Raw genomic sequence first — 19,029 nt, forward strand, 5'->3', positions numbered from 1 at the left:
CTTTTTAAAGACTCTTTCCATACATTTTAAGACCTTATAACTACTTTAGGTTTCAACTGGAAACACTGGCAATATTTTAACTTGCAGTATATTTACTAACTATTAATGTAAGAAACTAATCCAAAACAGTATTCATATACTGAATAAAAATCTATTAAATCTAGCTAATTCAGCAGGTTGGCGCCTATAGAACTGCAGAAATAGTTGCCTTGGTTACTGCAGTAAACAAAGCAGCATGATGTCAAATCTAGTAGGATTTCATTCATTTCATAAGCTAGAAGGTCGCTGGTTCGAGCCCCGGCTGGGTCAGTTGGCATTTCTGTGTGGAGTTTGCATGTTCTCCTGGAGTTTGCATGGGTTTCCTCCAGATGCTCCAGTTTCCCCCACAGTCCAAAAACATGGTATAGGTGAAGTGTTTAAGCTAAATTGTCAGTAGTGTATGTGTGTGAATGAGAGTGAATGGATGTTTCCCAGAGATGGGTTGCAGCTGGAAGGGCATCCAATGAGTAAAACATATGCTGGATAAGTTGCGGGTTGATTCCGCTGTGGCGACCCCAGATTAATAAAGGGACTAAGCCGAAAAGAAAATGAATGAATGAATAAAATTTAATACCTTCCAAAATAGCATTTAAGACTTTTTAATACTTTTTAAGGGCCTACATTGATTTATCAACTTTTAATACTTTTTAAGACCCCACAGACACCCTGAAAATTCCCTCTAATGTGTGAAATGACTAAAAAGTGGTCATAAACAAATATTTTCTCAATTCAAATGAGTAGCAGCTTGGATCTGGAAACAGTATTCCATATATAAATCATGACTTAACAAGCGGATTACGCTCAACAGAACAGAGACTGAAATTAACTAATACCATATATTTTTGTAGTATCATGTAAAAGTCCACAGATTTGATTAATTTACCAATTATTATTTACCAATTATTGACCAAAGTTTTATTTGATTAATAACAACCTAAAAAATAAATTCTAAAAAAGTGTTACTCATAAAGGTCTCATGTATATCTGTAATATGTCAATTAATTGAACCATATGTTAAGAATGCTATGTACAGCATGATAAAGTAATTTCAATGACTATTTTACAAAATGATTAAGATATTTAGGTAAATATTTAAATAATAAACTCAACTATATACTTAGCGTTCACAGATCTTGTTCTTTAAAAATGTTTTTTTCCTAACCCAAATTTAGTTAAAATCTGTAAATGCAATATAAAATAAGTTTAATGCATTCAAATTTAACCCAGTGGTTGGGTTTGTCCATACTGAACATTTTTTGAGTGTATTATAAAGTGTATTCTCTCAAAATAATCCTCATAAATGTAAGTAATATTACAAGCACGGTTAGATTTTTTCTGAAAAGCAATGCTATTTTTGGCAGAGTTTAATTCAATTAGTACAACTACATAAGCACATTAAACAAAGTGCACAAGATGTCATACTATAGGCAACATAAATTGACTTGCTTTGTGCATGGGTGCCATGTGGTTCCTAAACTGGGAACCTTCCTAATGATTCCGGATTATAATCCGGGTTTGTCTGGGATAATCTTGATAAATCCCTGCATGAAATCTTATTACAAGGTTGATGGGATTGAGGAATGGAGCGGGTCAACGGGACTGTATGTAATGTAAGCTGAGTAAACAAGGGTGGGATGAGCGGTTGTTGGATGAAGAGCTAGTTAATTACTGCCCATACGCTAAGACCACAAAGAAACGGGCATTCAAGGTGAAGACATTCAACAGCAGAACATTGAATTGCTTAAATTTGGTATATGCAAACTCACCTGTGAATATGGAAAAGAGCCCAGAGCCAACTGTAAATAAAAGAGCAGAGGGAAAGTTAAGCATAAAAATAAAGCTTTCATCTATACAGCTATTTTGTCTCTAAAATGATTTGAATGACAAACAAAGCTGCTAAACAAGAACATTAAAAATCGATTTCTTTAAAATAAATAAACTTACATAATATATTTTTCCACCTGAAGACAGTTTTTTTTATAACTTTTCTTAAACAATTGTAAAGTGCGGTACAAAAGTGGAACAAAAATAATCATTTGATAATAAATTTGCAAATAATGTTCAATTTCTTGCATAGACTGACTGCTTTGCATCATAAGACCATAAGGAGCAACGGATGTTAATTTTGTTTTGCATGTATATATTTTTATGTGTCGGTAGCTGTTTTGCATTTTATGAACCACCATGAGCCAAAGCTTCAGGTAAAAATGTAGTTTACTGTTAACTACACAGTCAACTACACCTCATATGAGCTAAGGATGAGCAATGTAGCAGAAAAAAACATCAACAATTTCTTTAATGTAATTTCTATTGAAATATTTATGCAATATTAAATAATACATTGCAGTTAAAATCAACTACTTTACATGTGCATTGGTATGTTAGTCAACATTAAAATAAGTTTGCTTCTTTAAAGCATGACAGACAATTATTAAAGTACAAGTTTTTTTTCTGTACATACAAGATTGTGTATTAAAGGTGAAAAACCACCATCATGCAGAAGAAAAATAAAAAATTTTAAATGTACTAAAAGGGATAGACCCCAAAAATAGAAATTCTGCCATTTAATCACCCTTTACTTGTTCAAAATCTATTGAACACAAAAGTTATTTTAAAAGCTACTGGCAGCTCACATCCACCGACCTCCATAGTATTTTATTTCCTACTATGGAAGCCGATGGGTCCCAGCAACCACCGTTCATCAAAGTATCTTCTCAACAAAATAGGCTGTTCTCTGCAGTCCTTAAAAGTAATGTACTTTTCAAGATACACAGATCATCTTGCATGTACTTATTAGTTATCTTTTAATCCACTCAAAGTACTCAAGAACATGGTTGTCTATTGCAAAAACAAAGAGTCTGAATGGGCAAAGAGGAGAGGCTTGAGAATGTAATTTTAATGGTTCATTATATGCTACATTGCAGTACCACTGCAAGTCCATTAACTTCAGTAAAATGCCTTTGCCTTGTGGTGTGTCTATAGCAATTATGTTTAGAATCGTTTTTTCAGCATACGGTCAATATAAACATAACATACAGTATGACCACGGTTACCACAATAATCACAGAAATGTAATTATATCCATATGAAGGGTTCAGATGTAAAAACCTCTAAATGCCATTTGAAATTTTCTTCTAAAATTAGCATTTTTCTCAGGCTCCTATGTCTTGATTCAGTAATTTCAGGCAAAGAATAGGAAATTTTCATTACTTTAAACATAAAATAACTGAACATAAACATTAGAGGTTGAGAAAAATGCTCATTGTAGAAGAAAATTCCAGACGGCACGTAGAGGTTTTTGCATCTGAACTCTTCATATATATTATTATGATTATTACTATTATTATTAGCAGTAGTAGTAGCAGTAGCAGTAATAGTAGTATTATATTAGAAGTATCTTTGTCTTGACTAGGGAGTATACTGTACATATTTTCAAAATGTGTTTAGACTCTTTTGTGGGGGGGAAATAGGTCTTTTTGTCGCAAAAATTGAGGCTGCATTATGCTTTCACATTTTTTCACAAAGGTTTAATGAGTGGTTAAATTCCTAATCCTGTCTACATCCCAGCAGCACAGCAGGAGTATGCATTAATCTGTGAAGACTAGAGTGCATACTGGAATTACCAACAGATGCAGAAAAAGCAGCAGAACCAAAAAGCAAAAGTCAAACCTAACTATTTTTAACCTTTCCGTTAATTGCACTCCATTTACATTTACAAAATGAACCCAAATCAAACCACACTGCATTAGGTTATTAAAGCCATCTCATTTCAGAAGGTAATTTTAATTCATTAGTTCAGAAATCTGCCAACAGAACACATTGGTAACTCAACGCTTAAACATTCCAACAGCCGAGCCGAATCAATCTCGTCCCAATCCACACGGTAAGATCAATACTAAATCATAATCAGATCCATATACTGTTCATCAACTCATGATAATGCCAATCCATACGACCCTTGATATTTCCCTCCCTAAACATCTCACTGATACTATCTAACAGTATTGATAAACGCAATCAACGGATTGACTCGAGGGATACAATAACAATTCATCACGGCCAATGAGAAGCGCTGACAATTACAAAATGGGAATCAATAAAGCCAATGAGAACTACCAGCACGGCATTTTCAGGACACGAGTCCAACCACCATATTAAAATCTAATCCACTCATTCGTACAATTCATTCTGCTGGTTTCTGCTTAGAAAAACATTCATTACTAAAAAAAAAAAAAAAAAAAAAACCTACTCATACACCTATCTTCTCTTTTTCAGAAACACACACACATAAACACACACCTCTAGAGTTGAGAACACAGCACTCTAATTACTGGACGTTCTGCTGGCTGAGTGATTGATAGCGTTTTGCCACACTGACTCCAAACCTTTCACTCTTACACACATGCACTTTCACACACACTTTTACCCTCAATAAAAACACACGTAATATTTATTAGATCCTATTTTTTGTATTTATAAAACCACATGCATACAATTTCATTCCTTATTCTATGCTTGAATGGGAATTGGAGAGTCCAGAAGGATAGCAGAGGAAAAGAGCTGTGTGTGTATGTGTGCGTGTGTATGTGTGTAGCAGTCAGTGGGAGATCTCGAGTGTGATCCATGCATAGCTGTAGGCCAACATCTGTTTGGACAGGCTGCCTGCAGGGACTATCAACAGCACTCAGCAGAAACACTAAGACACCAGTCCAGCCGAAACTACGAATGTTGGAATGAGTGTGTGTTATGTGGCATTTGTAAGAAATTATTCTATGATTGTTTTACCTCCATGAAAGAGATCCCTACGCTCCACACGTCAGAGTGAATACCATACTGTTCCCCAGATATCCGCTCTGGCTATTGAAGCAAAGATGGATAAAGACAGATAAAGAATCATTATATCTTGCGTACAATGATCCTGTGGCACACATTCATTTCTTTTGTGCAGTGGATGCTTTAAGATATTTAACAAGGACTGTAGTCTATATGTGTGTGATCATCTAAAAGCATTTGATTTTTCTGTTAATAATTGTGTGCAGTTTAGGTGCATACTTGACTGAAAGGCTTTACTACTAAACATGACATAATAAAGACGTATGCCTTCGTTACCAGAGTAAGCTCTGAAAAAAACATTGTTACACAGGAATAAATGCTGCTTACCGCCATGTATGCGTTGGTTCCGACGTATGTTTTTGCAATGGAATTCACCAACTGAAGAAGAAAGGAAGAGATAAATATCAAAAGTAGCAGGTCAATGATAATAAAATCAATCAGTGTGAAGATTTTCGTAATCATTTTAGAGCACAGCTATGAGGTTAGTAAGGGGTGGTAAACTACTAGCATTGTCACAATACTAAATTTTTTGTAGTTGGTTAAAATGCTGATAAAATTAAAAATAAATAATGATCATGAAATGGCTGACAAAAACACACTTTTGCCAACAAACATCCTGGTGTGCACTAGCTTTTTGAAGAGAAGAACGACAAGACCATGGCAGAGGATTCAGTGAACCAATATTGAATATTATAGATAAACACACAGTATGCATGTTCAGAAATTTAAAAGCAAAACTAAAAAGCCAGCATGCATTCAAAGCAACTGCAAGAAAAAGAGTTTTGGTGTTGCTGATATAGAACAGTATTGGATATTTATATCTCACACAAACAAATTTAAGACTTTGACATTTTTGAGACCATTATAAATGAAATTTATGCAGGGCTAATTGTTAAGGATTTTTTTAACTATCAAAAAATTATTGCAAATGAATACATACAATAATACAATAATAACATATTAATAATACAACAATAATAATTTTGTTTAAATATTTTTTATTAATTTTCAAATATATCAATTCACAAACCCTATATCCCTTACCAAAAATAAAACAATACATACCATAGCTGTCAATTACTTCAGTCTAAAATAATATTCATTTAAGATTAATAAAAAATATAGGTCAGGTCAGTATCCTCAGCAGTAAACAAATGGAGAACTTTTAAATAAATGTTACTGTAAAGAAAGTGATTAAATGCTATTTTTAAATAAAAAGTTAAACGTTTTATTGAGACGGATTGTTGGTGATTGTATGGGTGTTTATGGCCAGATTGGGTAGCTATACATGAACAAAAAAAAAATTAAGACCTGTTATAAAACGATCTACAACACAATATTTCAGTAGATTTGAGACTTTTTAAGGCCTAAAATTTAGCTTTTGAGATGTAGAAGATTTTAACACTATAAGACCCCACGGAAATTCTGACAACCTTAAAAACAAACTCGAAACAACATTTTTGTTGTAAAGCTAACAAAAACATAGAAAAGCTGCTGCGTTGAGTCCTCTGGCATAAGCAACACTATTATTACCGCTGTTAAAAGTCCAAATGTGACAGCAGGTGACCGGAGCTCTCTGCCACAAGCTAAAGGACACAGTAAGATGAACCGATTGAAATCTTCTGCAAAAAGACTGTGTTATTGTGCGGTGTTATTGAAATGCCAGCCTGGTTTAATTTTAGTCTGTATCCTCACAAGGGAGAGACAGTGAGATCCAGGCACAATAGAGTATGTCAGCAATGACAGGAAAAACATAATGAGAGCGCTCCCCGGCGGCCTGACGTGCGTCTGTGATCGTAAGTGAATAACTGAGACATAGGTTTACTATACAGTGTCATGGTCTGGACGGGCACAGAGGAGGACGCACACTCGCACCTCATCCAGGGGTCAGCTTCAATTCGGATCTCTTCAGGGAACATGGGTATGAATATTAATTAAAAGCGCGCCGTTTAGAGTGATTGGTCCCCATTGTTGGACTCCTGAGTGTATTAGAGATGCTGACTTTCTCAGTCTGAGCCATTGTCTCCCTGCACGCGCAGGAGCACGCCGTCACTCACATGCGCTGAATATCTGCTCAATGTGGTAATTAGAAAGAGCTGGAAGTAAGAGGAGAGGAGCAATCTTGAGGCTATCTGGGGGTTAGGGAGCAAAGGCAAGGGGAATCCCTGGAGGAAAGTGATAGAGGAGAGAATGGGGACATGGAGGCTGATGGGACAATAGATGTTCTGATCTGACTATGCTCACAACATACAAAGAGACTCTTGTGTGAATATACACACGCAAATATGCATACAAATAATCGCTTGATTGGAGTTTAAAAAAAACATACCTGTGTGCTGACTCCAAAGTCACACAGTTTGACTTGACCTCGTGTGTTGACCAGCATGTTGGACGGTTTGACATCTGCACAGAGAAACAATGCATTTATATAGAGATGCCAAATTAAATTGTTTGTCAGCTTTTGATAACAATGTGTTATATGCACAGCTAGTGTTTTTCAGCCTCCGATAAACTTCTGGTGAACGGTTATTACTTTTTTCAATTTCATAAGGTTCCTTTTACATCATCAATGTTGTAATGTAACTAAAATATGACCAGTTAAATACACTTAATCGTTTATTTAGATGTTCAAGCGTAAAATGAGATGAAAACCTGTTTAAACACAAGTGCTGTCAGGATCAGCAGGCAAGCACAGAAACTCCATTGAAAATGTGGTAAGATTCATTTCCATATTTTAAAGACATGGCGCAGAATAATGCAATTTAATGCATTGCTTCTTGTCCAGTCTGAGATCCACTTCATACCATATCTCAAACAGACAGTGAAGATCATAGATTTTTTTAAAGAAACCAGATCCAAAGCGTGACGATTTTGTAATTGGATGACAAAAGATCACCGGAAGCTCTAGATCCGGCTTTCTGAAAATTCAAAGTCCTTGTGCATATACAGTACCCCATTGACATTAGATTAGGCAGTCTAAACTGATAGGTTTTTAATTTCTTGCATGTGTTAATCCAAAACTACATTCATGTATAGTTAACTAATTAGTTCCTTTTTTCACATTTAATATAAAGTTATTTCTGTATTTAGGTTTTGAGATTAGGACAGTGGTACCCAATGTGGGAGTCGGGCCCCCTGGAGGGTCCGGGACAATGACAAGGGGTTGCTTGGTGATTTCTAGAAGGCAAATAAATTTTATTAAACCATTAGAATTACCATATTTTAACCATTTTTAACCCAAAGAAGACAAAATAGTAGTTTTTAATAATAAAAAAACAACAACATGCAAATGAAAAGCCATCAGCCTTTAAATATTTTTAATAGGATTGGTATGCTTATGTTAGATTAACAACACAGCAATAGCGTCAGCTGAAGCAGATTAAACTTTCTGACACCTTTATGGCAATCAAATATATAAAAAATAAATACAGGCCACAACTGAACATTGAGGATGATTTCTGATTAGCTGTCTCCAAAATTCAACCAAGAATAGACCTGTGCTGAAAACATTGTGTCCACCAATCTCTTTAGCTAAGGCTAATATGAAATTAAACAAATTAATAAATGACTATAAAAATAATATGGTTGTTAGAATGTTGCACGTTTTTTTGTGTTGTCAATATGCTCATGTTTATATAGGCCTATTGTTGTGTGCACCACCTCCAAATAATTTTGGGGTCACAAAATTGGTAAGTTATACATTAAGAAATGTCAAATTTACCACACATTACTAGATCATGTGACAACAACAACTTTTGAAGTGATTAATACTTTGACTGTGCAAATAAAACGTAATGTACAATCTTATTAGAAACATTTTTTATGTAATACATACTATTTAACATATAGCTCCTTACTACCAGACATGTCAGCATGTTCTCACACACCACTATTCAAAGGTTTGGGTTCTGTTCGATTTTTAAAGATGCAGTACTTTGAGTTTATTGCCATTTCTATTTGAGTCAGAGATGTTCAGTATGAGATAGCTGCAAGTCACTAGAGAGTACATAATACGATGCATATGCATGAAAATGGATTTAAAATAATGATAAAACACTAAAATATTGTGTTATTATTATTTACAATATTATTGTGAAACATCATTTTTCTCTTTAGAATAGGGCTGCACGATATTGCAAAAATTTGACATTGCGATATTTTTTTTCTCTGCGATACATATTGCGATATAAATAATTTCACCAGATGACTTAAATAATATTTTTGTTTAAAAGACTTTAGATTGATTGGGATGATTTTATTTGGGAGTGAAATATAAATATATTTTAATGTAATTTATTATATACATATAATAAACAAAACACAGTCATAAATAGACAGAATGGAGCAAATATTAAAGTGACATAGACAGTGATTTCTGGGGAGGGTCTAACAGTATTCAGTAACAGAAAGTGAAAAATCAAATGTAAATTAACAATGAAGAGTCTATACATATAAATAGTTCAATAAAATGAATCTTTATTAAACTTCTTTATGCTCTATTAAAATGCTTTGAACTCTCCTAAAATGCTTACATAGTCACAGGCCTTAAAAACACATGTAGATAAGAAACTTTCACTCTATTACGCTCAAATTCTCCACAAAACTTTTGTGTTTTGACCTGTCGTTCTTGGTCAACTTTAATCCAAACTCAACATTGCATATCTTGCGATGTGACTATTGCGGACACACATTGCGATATCGATGCTCAAACGATATAATGTGCAGCCCTACCCCTACTTTAGACCATCTAAAAATGTATTCCTGTTACGCCAAAACCATTAAATCAAAATCCTTGATGAATAGAGAGTTCAAAAGAACAGCACTTTATTATTTTTTTTTTTACAAATGATACATTTTGTATCATAACAAATGTCTTTGCTGTCACAGAACTCTTGTTGAATAAAACAATCTTTAAAAAAATCCTACTGACAGCAGCATTTTAAATGTCAGTGTGCTTAATCTACTTCTAAAAGCCTCAAAGACAAGTTCTTGCACTGATGTCTAACATTTGGATATTTTTAATTTACAAGTTACATAAAAGTGGCTTTCTCACCTCTGTGTAAAATCTTCAGGCTCCAGAGGTACGTTAATCCTTTTACCACCTACAGAGAGCAAACATCTTTATTTATTGAAAACAAACTCAAAAGAGACTCAAAGGGTACGAGTGTGTCTATGTCTGCTGTCTGTAGAGGATAGAGCTGTAAATTATCTAAACAGTGGCGTATCTTTGATTATTGTCACAAAGTGTGAGAGAGAGGGTAATGAGGGTCAGTACTGGGAGCAATGACAATTCAGCACTAATAAAGTGTTACACACGCACACACAGGCTTGTTGTACTATCATAGTGAGGACATTACATAGACTACATGAAAAAATTAGATATACCATCTATTTTCATATCAGGTTAGCAATACTGTCTATGGCCTACCTCTACCTATTCCATACTCTTCACAGAAACAGTGTCAATCATTAGATGATAAAGTGCCTTTCAGACAAAGGTTCAGCAGCCTTTGACTACATTTGCTTATTCTCTTTAAAAGGGAAATACTTACATGTAATATGTAGCTTAGATTTCCATTAGATTTATACAAGGTTTTTAAATTATACTTATTTTTATTTATTTATTCATTCATTTTTAGTCTAATATTATTACTTATGTTTAAATGCCAAAAACCTTTTTTCTCTTATTTGCAAAGAGAAATTAGCTATTGTTTATTTTTATTATTATTTTGTGCTGTATTAATTGGTTAATGAGCAGATTAAAATATAAATAATAAATAACATATTAAAATATAAGGAGGGGCGGCGTGGCGAGTAGCGATGTCGCCTCTTAGCAAGAAGGTTGCTGGTTCGAGCCTCAGCTGAGTCAATTGGCATTTCTGTGTGGAGTTTGAATATTCTCCCCGTGTTCATTTGGGTTTCCTCCGGGTGCTTCGGTTTCCCCCACAAGTCTAAAGACATGCGCTATAGGTGAATTAGATATGCTAAATTGTCCGTAGTGTATGTGTGTGAATGAGAGTGTATGAGTGTTTCCCAGTGACGGGTTGCAGCTGGAAGGGCATTCGCTGCATAAAACATATGCTGGATAAGTTGGCGGTTCATTCTGCTGCGACCCCTGATTAATAAAGGGACTAAGCCGAAAAGAAAATGATTGAATGAGTGAATTTGAGGAGTTTTCATGTGATTTTCTAAACTAGCAGTGTTTTGAAATTAATAAATGGATAATAATCATGATTATTCCTCAGACTATAATCATGCAACCAAAATCTAAAATCGCTGCATACCTACACAGAAACTCATCGATATATATATAAAAAAAATAACAAAAATAACCTAATATGCTTAATCAACAACTGCTTTTATGGCTTGAAAGGACTTACCGCAACAGCAATCCTGCCCAAAACATGCTCTGGGATTCTCCAATATACATCCAGAGAGCCACCTACATCAAAATCAAATAACTGTATTAAATTTGTGTATATAATTGATGTTTTCCTAAAAATGTTGAATCCCAGATGCCTGACAATGTGTAAACAGAAGAGACTTACCATCCATAAACTCAGTGCATATCGATATTCTGTTCTCCACAAAGAAAGCACTGTAGAACTTTATGATGTATGGAGAATCACACTGTAAAAACAATCACAATTTAATTTTTAAATGCTTGGGAATGGTAGGACTCGTTACAATGCAAGACTCCATTTATTTGTGCTACTGTTAGAGCAGGGGTGTCAAACTCAGTTCCTGCAGGGTCGCAGCACAGTTTAGTTTCAACCCCAACTCACTAACTGTAGGTTTCAAACAAGCCTGAAGGACTCAATTAGTTTGATCAAGTCTGTTTAATTAGGGTTGGAACTAAACTGTGCAGAACTGTGGTCCTCTCAGAATTGAGTTTGACACCTGTGTGTTAGAGAATATGCTAGTTAATGGAACTGCAGTGACATCACTTTTGCATGCTTCACCTGATGGTTTTAACAACACTTCACAAATAGAAAATGTATATTATTGTGAAATGACGTTGCAAATAGTTTCAAGAATTTGAATGGTGGTTATTTATAGTGCATCCCTATATTTTCTGCAATGCAGGACTGTACACTTTATTATAAATGGGTTATGGATTTAAATATGAAGTCTACATGTTCTGTGTTTCTCTATAAATGAATGGGGTGGTTTCATTTACTAGTACACACATACAAAAGGCGTGATGCTCATGTTTTAATTTTTTTTTAGTAATCTCCAGAGGTCCTCAGAATTCACTTAACAAAAATGTTACCATTTCATGTGAGAAAAACTACCTTCACATCACATACAGACAGAAACACATGTGTATTTATGACAACCCATCAAAATAGTAGTATTATTTAATGAAGAAATTGCCACAGAAATATAGACCTATTGATGCTAAATAATTTGCTTGCTTAAATAATAATGAATACAGAAAGATTATCTAAAAATATAGAAACAGATTCCATAAAGACTTGATATAGTAATATGCTTGATGCTAATCCATTCAGAATGTGAAACTGGGCTGATTATTCAATGTGATTGGCTCGTTGTTGCAAAGGGTGATTGGTAACAAATTAAAGTCTATCTGGCAGCTGTTGTCAGAGCAGGTTACTGGAGCAGATGGACTGAACTGCATAGGCATTGATCCCTGAATAATTCATGGCACTTCTTTCATACTTATCACAGTCACCTCACATAAGCCTAATCTGAAAGCTGAAACCGCACACACAACTCCAAACATACTTGGTTTTCACCTGGAACAGAACTGCAAACTACATCAACAGCTAAACAAGTTGTACAGAGCAAAATATTGATAGTATTTAAGGTGTTACTTTTCACAGATACTCTCAAAGTGACCAAAGTGACACTTGAGCGCCTAAGAGAGGGCAAAACACTCGAACTTCATATAGAAAGCAAGTTGAGAAACTGATATGACTACAGCATTGAAAGCTGTGGGTCAAATTGGGTGTGAACGTTTACTAAATTAGGTTGCTGTTCCTCTCGGTTAGAAAGAGGATTGAAGTGCATCAATAATCATCTCTTTACAAATTCAGATGAAGTAATCAGACACAGAAAAGAATGGTTCGAACCTTATAAAGTATCTCAAGCTCTGACATGATCTGCTTCTGCAGCTCCACTGTGATGTCAAGAGGAATAACCTGCAATACAAACACACTTCGATCATTTGCTTGAGAATTTGCCTGAAATTATACCCATTTACACCCAAACAGGACACTTAAAAAGTCTGTGTGAAATCTAGATTACCAATGTTTATTTTGCAAGTGCACATTGTTACTCTTTAGATGAACAATAAATCTGTGCAAGTTAATTCACTGACAAAAATGTTTGCTTTGGTAACCTTTAATCAAAGTCGGACAATTTGCTTCCGTGTCTGGAGTGGAAGTCCTTCTGTTGACATCAGTTTGACATCTTCAGCCACAATAATCTTAGCCACGTCTCTCTAACCATTCAGGGTGTACTCAAACTATGTACAGTTGCCTTGAACCGGGACGAAGCACGCTTGTCCCCCCTCCAGTCTCCCGCGACGGCCCGCACTCACATTGCATTCGCGCCTGAGCACGCTTACGTCATCGATGATGAGCTGTTCAGTAAGCGCTCTCGCTCAGCGCAGTGATTTCTTTAGTTATTTCGTTTTAGTCATTTGGGATGCAGTGACACGCAGTCAAATATTCCGCCAAACAGATCAGCCACTTTTGACGCTCATAAACAATCATAAAGTCCTCGTGCTGCAGGAATTAGGAGGTTTGCTGAAGGTGCAGCTGGTGTGAGAGGTTTGCGTCTTTAATAATATATGACAGTTTGCGTTCATTGAACAGTAAGAATGATTAATAAGCATATATGAAACAGTCCCTTAAAAGTCACATCTCGTCTTCAGTTTCGGGCTCAGGCGCACTTTGCACTCACACTACAAGCGTACCGCACCAAAGCCCAAGTAAACCGCGCTCTGGCACACCTCTTCCAACCGGGCCAGGGCCGGCCAACTGAACGGTGCCTGAGCATGACACTTCTCAAATGAACCGGGAAACGGGCCTGGGCATGGTTCGGATAGCATAGTGTAAGTACGCCCTCACACGGGGTTTTAGCGTCAACACTTGATGAAGGGCATGTCTGAAGTTGGGGCTGACGCAATCGTCATAGCAGCGTCAGCCAATGAAACAAGTCCGTAATCGGCTACTGTCTGAGCTGGGGAATTTGCATAAAGCATTCTGATTGGCTGATGCTTCCTTTGACGCTTGAATAGTTGAGAAATTCCTAACCTCTGCAGCAAGCAATGCCACTGAAACAGTGCCGACAGACCCACAATTTAGTTTGGCAATGCCTAACTTCACCCATTCAAAGTGAATGGGAAGCGGGTACGCCGACACCCTGTGTGAATGGGGCCTTAGTTTGTCACAAGATAATGATGCACAAAAAGAAAGCTTCACCCTCTATTCAATATTCCAAGAACATCGACATACTGAAGTCTCAAAATTCTCAGCTACTTCTGATTCACGCAGACTTTAAAGTAAGGGTACTTTCAAATTTCTTGTTTGGAGCATTGGCTTCATTTTCAATTTGCACCTTCTCTATTTATTTAGGACCACAAAACTTTGTATCCTCATTAGATTAATTAGATCATTTTAATTTCATAAAATTTTTTAAGATCAGTGGCATTTTTGCTTTTACTGACACAATAGTAGTTTGAAAAAATGAATCGAAGTTGGAGAAATACAGGGTAATGGCATCTGGAAAGGTCTACGATCTGGGACTTGAACTCAGGACACCTGAAGCACATTGCCACTATATGTCAGTGGACAGCCCACTAGGGTATTTAGGGTTTCTACAGGTTTCAAGTCAAATTTAAGACTTTATGAGACTTTTTTAAGACCATTATGAATAAAATTTCAGACGTATGCAAGGCTAAACGCTAAAGATTTTTTTCTAATGGCCTAGTTAAAACATGAAACAATTAAAAACAACTGTTATTGTAAGGAAGATAATTAAACCATACGTTTTTTAAATATAAATAAAGTTGGTAAATAGAATGAACAAATAAGAGTTATAAATAAACCTTTGTTAAAACTTTTATTGAGATGGATTAATTAGGTAGCTTTACACGGACATAGGAAAATTAAAACCTGTTTAACGTGATTTAAGACCTACAACACAATATTTCAGTGAATTTTTTAAGGACTAAAATTTAGATTTTGAAATTGAAGACATTTTAAGACCCCACGGATACCCTGCTATCAGCACAGAAAAATTGGTCCAAGATTAGCTGAACAAGAAATTCTCTATGGAATATTCAATTCAAATTCAATTTAAAGAACTGTGGCGCTGTTTGGTTAAGAAAACAATCTGACCCAACAAACAAACAAACAAAAGTATCATAATTCGTTTTAGAAAAAAGTGTTACATGAGAAACAGAAGTGCCTGATTCTGGGAGTGAGTATGTTAGTTATGATGACTCAAGCAGATCGCTATCAGGTTAATCAGTCTATTGTTAACTGATTGCTATATGGCTGTATGAAGCCTGATCCTTTATTTTACGTCAGCTGTCACGCAGGTGTCGTAAGCAAAGTCTGCAACTTCTGACAGTAACGCATGAATAAACTTCTTGCTGTGTGGAAATGCGAAAGCAGTACAATACAAAAATATTTATGAATGGGATCAACAGAGCCTTGTTAATTTTTACGAATATGATTGAGCACATCAAATTGGGCTGTAACTGCCTATGAAAGAAGATATGGGGCAAAGAGAGCATATGATTTGAGAGCTATTTAAAATTATCATGAAAAATATAATTAAACCGACAATACTTTTTTTAATGCATTACAGAACTACTTAGTTGTCAGCATACATGCTGGATTGATTTTAATAACCTTAAAATGTACAAGCACACCTAGTACTAGGACAACGCAATTATCAACACAATTATCAGAATGGAGCACAGAAAACTTGATCAGGACATCTCGAGTTATCAGCTGAAATACAAAGAACACCTCTTCATCTTAAAAATGTTATGTAATAGGATAAGTGGATTAATGAGAAACCCTCCATAGTAAATCAATGGCTACATGCAGACTTCAAGCATTATCCTATTTAGACTTTCTCCACAGCCACGCAAAACAAAGCCTTTTTATTTGATTGTTTTTACTTTTTACCTTTAAGGCGAAAAGCATGTCTATTATATATATATATATATATATATATATATATATATATATATATATATATATATATATATATATATATATATATATATATATATATATATATATATATATATATATATATATATATATATAAAATGGACATCATGGACGTGCGGCCAACAAATCTGCAGCAACTGTGTGATGCCATCATGACAATATGGATCAAAATCTCTGAGAAATATTTCCAGTACCTTGTTGAATCTATGCCACGAAGGATTAAGGCAGTTCTGAAGACTAAAGAGGGTCCAGCCCAGCATAGTAAGGTGTACCTAATAAAGTGGCCGGTGAGTGTATATATATTCCATCTTTTTGGTTCCATCAACAATGAACGCAAGGTCTCAACAAAAGAAATCAAAGGGTTCCATATTTTATAAAATAAGTCCCTAATGGACTATTTAATTTTTTTGCAATGTAAAAAAGACCAAAGACCAGCTAGGACAGATTTGCATGGGCAAACGAAGATTTTCAATTTAGCAATAGTTGCCTTCTGGCTAACAATGAGGTGAAAAAAAACAATTAAAAATTCGATAAAATCTGTATCTCGCTTAATCAAAAATTACAATTTTTGGGCCCTGTGTACATTTTTGTTTTGTTTTTCACAAGTTTAATAACTGTATCTTTAACTGTATTTTAACTGTAAACCAAAAAGGAAATGCAACAAATGAAGTCCATGTTCAGAACAAAATAAACAAATTACATATCTTCAGTTTTCTAAGTTTACATTTCAGTTACTGAAGAGAAGATTACTTTTGTGATTCTATATGAACTTCATCAAGAGTTCTGTTTCAGCTCGATTTGAGGGTTGAGAGAACGCTTGCAAAACAAACTCAAGGATTTTCTCTCCAACCAGCATTGACAGGAAATTAAATAGCAACACATAAAAAATAAATACATCAGGCATTTTAACTCAGAAAAAGACATCTCAAGGCCTTAATTTCATCTAATATTGTAAAGTTTAAGACTATTGTTGCAACCGAGGCTCTTGCTCTCTCTCTCTTCCCCACTTTTGTAATGAAGGAGCGACTAGCTAAAATGTTTCTTTAGTTAAGGCTAGATTATCAGCCTCCCACTGAAATAATTGATTACAGGTAAGGCAGTAAGGCAAGGCCACGCAGTTAAAGCTCAGCAGAGATCATTTACAGCCTTAGCCAAATAGATAACCCTGCTCGAGCAGACCCGGGCTGAGCGCAGACGGAAAGATGAGCAGACACAGCTGAAGAAACGAGAGGAGAAGAGGACAGATAGGAGATAAGACAGAATAGAAGAGGATAAGAGTCAACTAAACAGATGTAAATGAGGACGGTGAGAGAGGGGCAGGGAGAGGAATCAAATCTGAGAAAAGAACGGAAGAAATGACACAGAACAGCCGAGATGGAAAAAGAAAGAGCTGCTCGGGTGCTTGAGGGCCACAGGGTCTCAGAGATGTTTAACAGTGGCAGAAGATGCAGGGTTTCTTCTTTTGTGCGCTTCAATTAGCAGAGCACTATTACCATCTCCAGCAGTTATTCATCGCAGTAAGGTCCACCTGTAACAGAGCTCCCAGAGTTCACCTCTTCTGCTCGCCAGATTTTTGATCTATTTAAGGAGCAAACTAGCTCTACGATTTTCAAACCCATTAGCTGAATGCGAGTTGTAACATCAGATGCTGGGTCTTTGACATGTTTTCATGTCTTCAAATGTTAGCCAAGTGATTATTTTATTATTATTCCAGTATACTTGAGAGCATCAGTGAATTTCTTGCATGTGATGTAGTGTTTGAGTGGGCCAATTTCTGCTCCAGAGACTGAGGTTCTACAACATACAGACATACTGTGTGCATTGTGTTGTTCTTACCTTTACTGCCACTATTCTTTTCCCAAGTAGGTGGTACGCTCTGTTAAGAGAGAAAGAGTAACAATTACAATTCAAATTTTCTTAGCAATACATTACAGTTGCATTGGAACACAATCAAAATGAATAAATACATACATACATACATACATACATACATACATACAAGCCACTGAAATGTGTCATTATTCTTTCATTAATATTTGTATATGAAGTTTATAATAGACCAATAGTAGATTTAATATTTGTCAACTCTGGTATTGTGAGATTTCAGTAAAAAACTATAACATAATAAAAATACATTAAATTCTGTTTTAGAAATGCCATGTGGTATCGATTGAGGTTAACACCCTGAGCTAAAGCAAAAAATAGTGACAAAAAAGTCAATTTTCTTATTTGTTGCAAAATTAACCAACACGTTAAATAACATTTAGCAACAGAATCTAATTTTCCCTATCCCCTTTAAGCATTTTGCATTATTTTATATTAATAACAGATTCAGTATACTGTAAATATATAATAGCCAATCCTAAAACTTGTTATTACTTGTACTGCACACAAAAAAATTGAAGGATGGACATCCAATAACTGGGGTTCAGGGATGGAAATTTAAGTCTGGAAGTTTAAGTCAGAGAAACCCAAGATGTACATCCATATGACAGAGTAAGACACTCTGGTGCTTTTAAACATTTGTATTTATTTACAGATTATCATCACCACTAAAAAAGAGCCCAGAGGAGGGGTGTCCTCATCCTAAGTGTCAAATGCAGGTGAGGTCAACCCTGAGTCAGTCACCTGCGAAACCTCAGTCATTCTGAGCTGTGCAGCGCTATCAGCCCCGTTCCCGTTTCAGCATGAGCTCTCCCAGACAGGCCTCCTGTTACAGGTCGAATTAACGGCAAAGCCGCAATTATTTAATTATGATCCCTGCTCATTCCGAACAGTAGATCTGGTTACTGCAGTAGGTGCTGAAGAGGGCTTGGGTTACAATAACCCACGACACGGTCCATTCCACCAGATAATATACTATAACAACAGACAGCTGCAGAACGAGGGTGGATTCGACAACACAGCGTGTGAATAAAAAACAGACAAAACAAAGAAA

General features: G+C 35.5%; 1 protein-coding gene across 3 annotated transcripts in view; it reads right to left on the minus strand.

Annotated features, from left to right (window-relative positions):
* The window catches only part of map2k5 (mitogen-activated protein kinase kinase 5), a 91,917-nt gene that overhangs the window by 47,037 nt on the left and 25,851 nt on the right, over positions 1–19,029 (minus strand). For all 3 annotated transcript variants that reach the window (XR_008838085.1, XM_056461685.1, XM_056461684.1), the window contains exons 9-17: positions 17,928–17,967; positions 12,969–13,037; positions 11,421–11,502; positions 11,253–11,314; positions 9,926–9,974; positions 7,202–7,275; positions 5,200–5,250; positions 4,825–4,896; positions 1,806–1,835 (exon numbers count right to left, since the gene is read on the minus strand). Coding sequence is in view for 2 of the 3 variants with exons in the window: in XM_056461685.1 (XP_056317660.1) it covers positions 1,806–1,835; positions 4,825–4,896; positions 5,200–5,250; positions 7,202–7,275; positions 9,926–9,974; positions 11,253–11,314; positions 11,421–11,502; positions 12,969–13,037; positions 17,928–17,967 (529 nt within the window). In the remaining variant the exon portion in view is untranslated. The remainder of the gene's footprint in view (positions 1–1,805; positions 1,836–4,824; positions 4,897–5,199; positions 5,251–7,201; positions 7,276–9,925; positions 9,975–11,252; positions 11,315–11,420; positions 11,503–12,968; positions 13,038–17,927; positions 17,968–19,029) is intronic.

Source organism: Danio aesculapii, chromosome 7, assembly GCF_903798145.1.
Source record: "Danio aesculapii chromosome 7, fDanAes4.1, whole genome shotgun sequence".
NCBI lineage: Eukaryota > Metazoa > Chordata > Actinopteri > Cypriniformes > Danionidae > Danio > Danio aesculapii.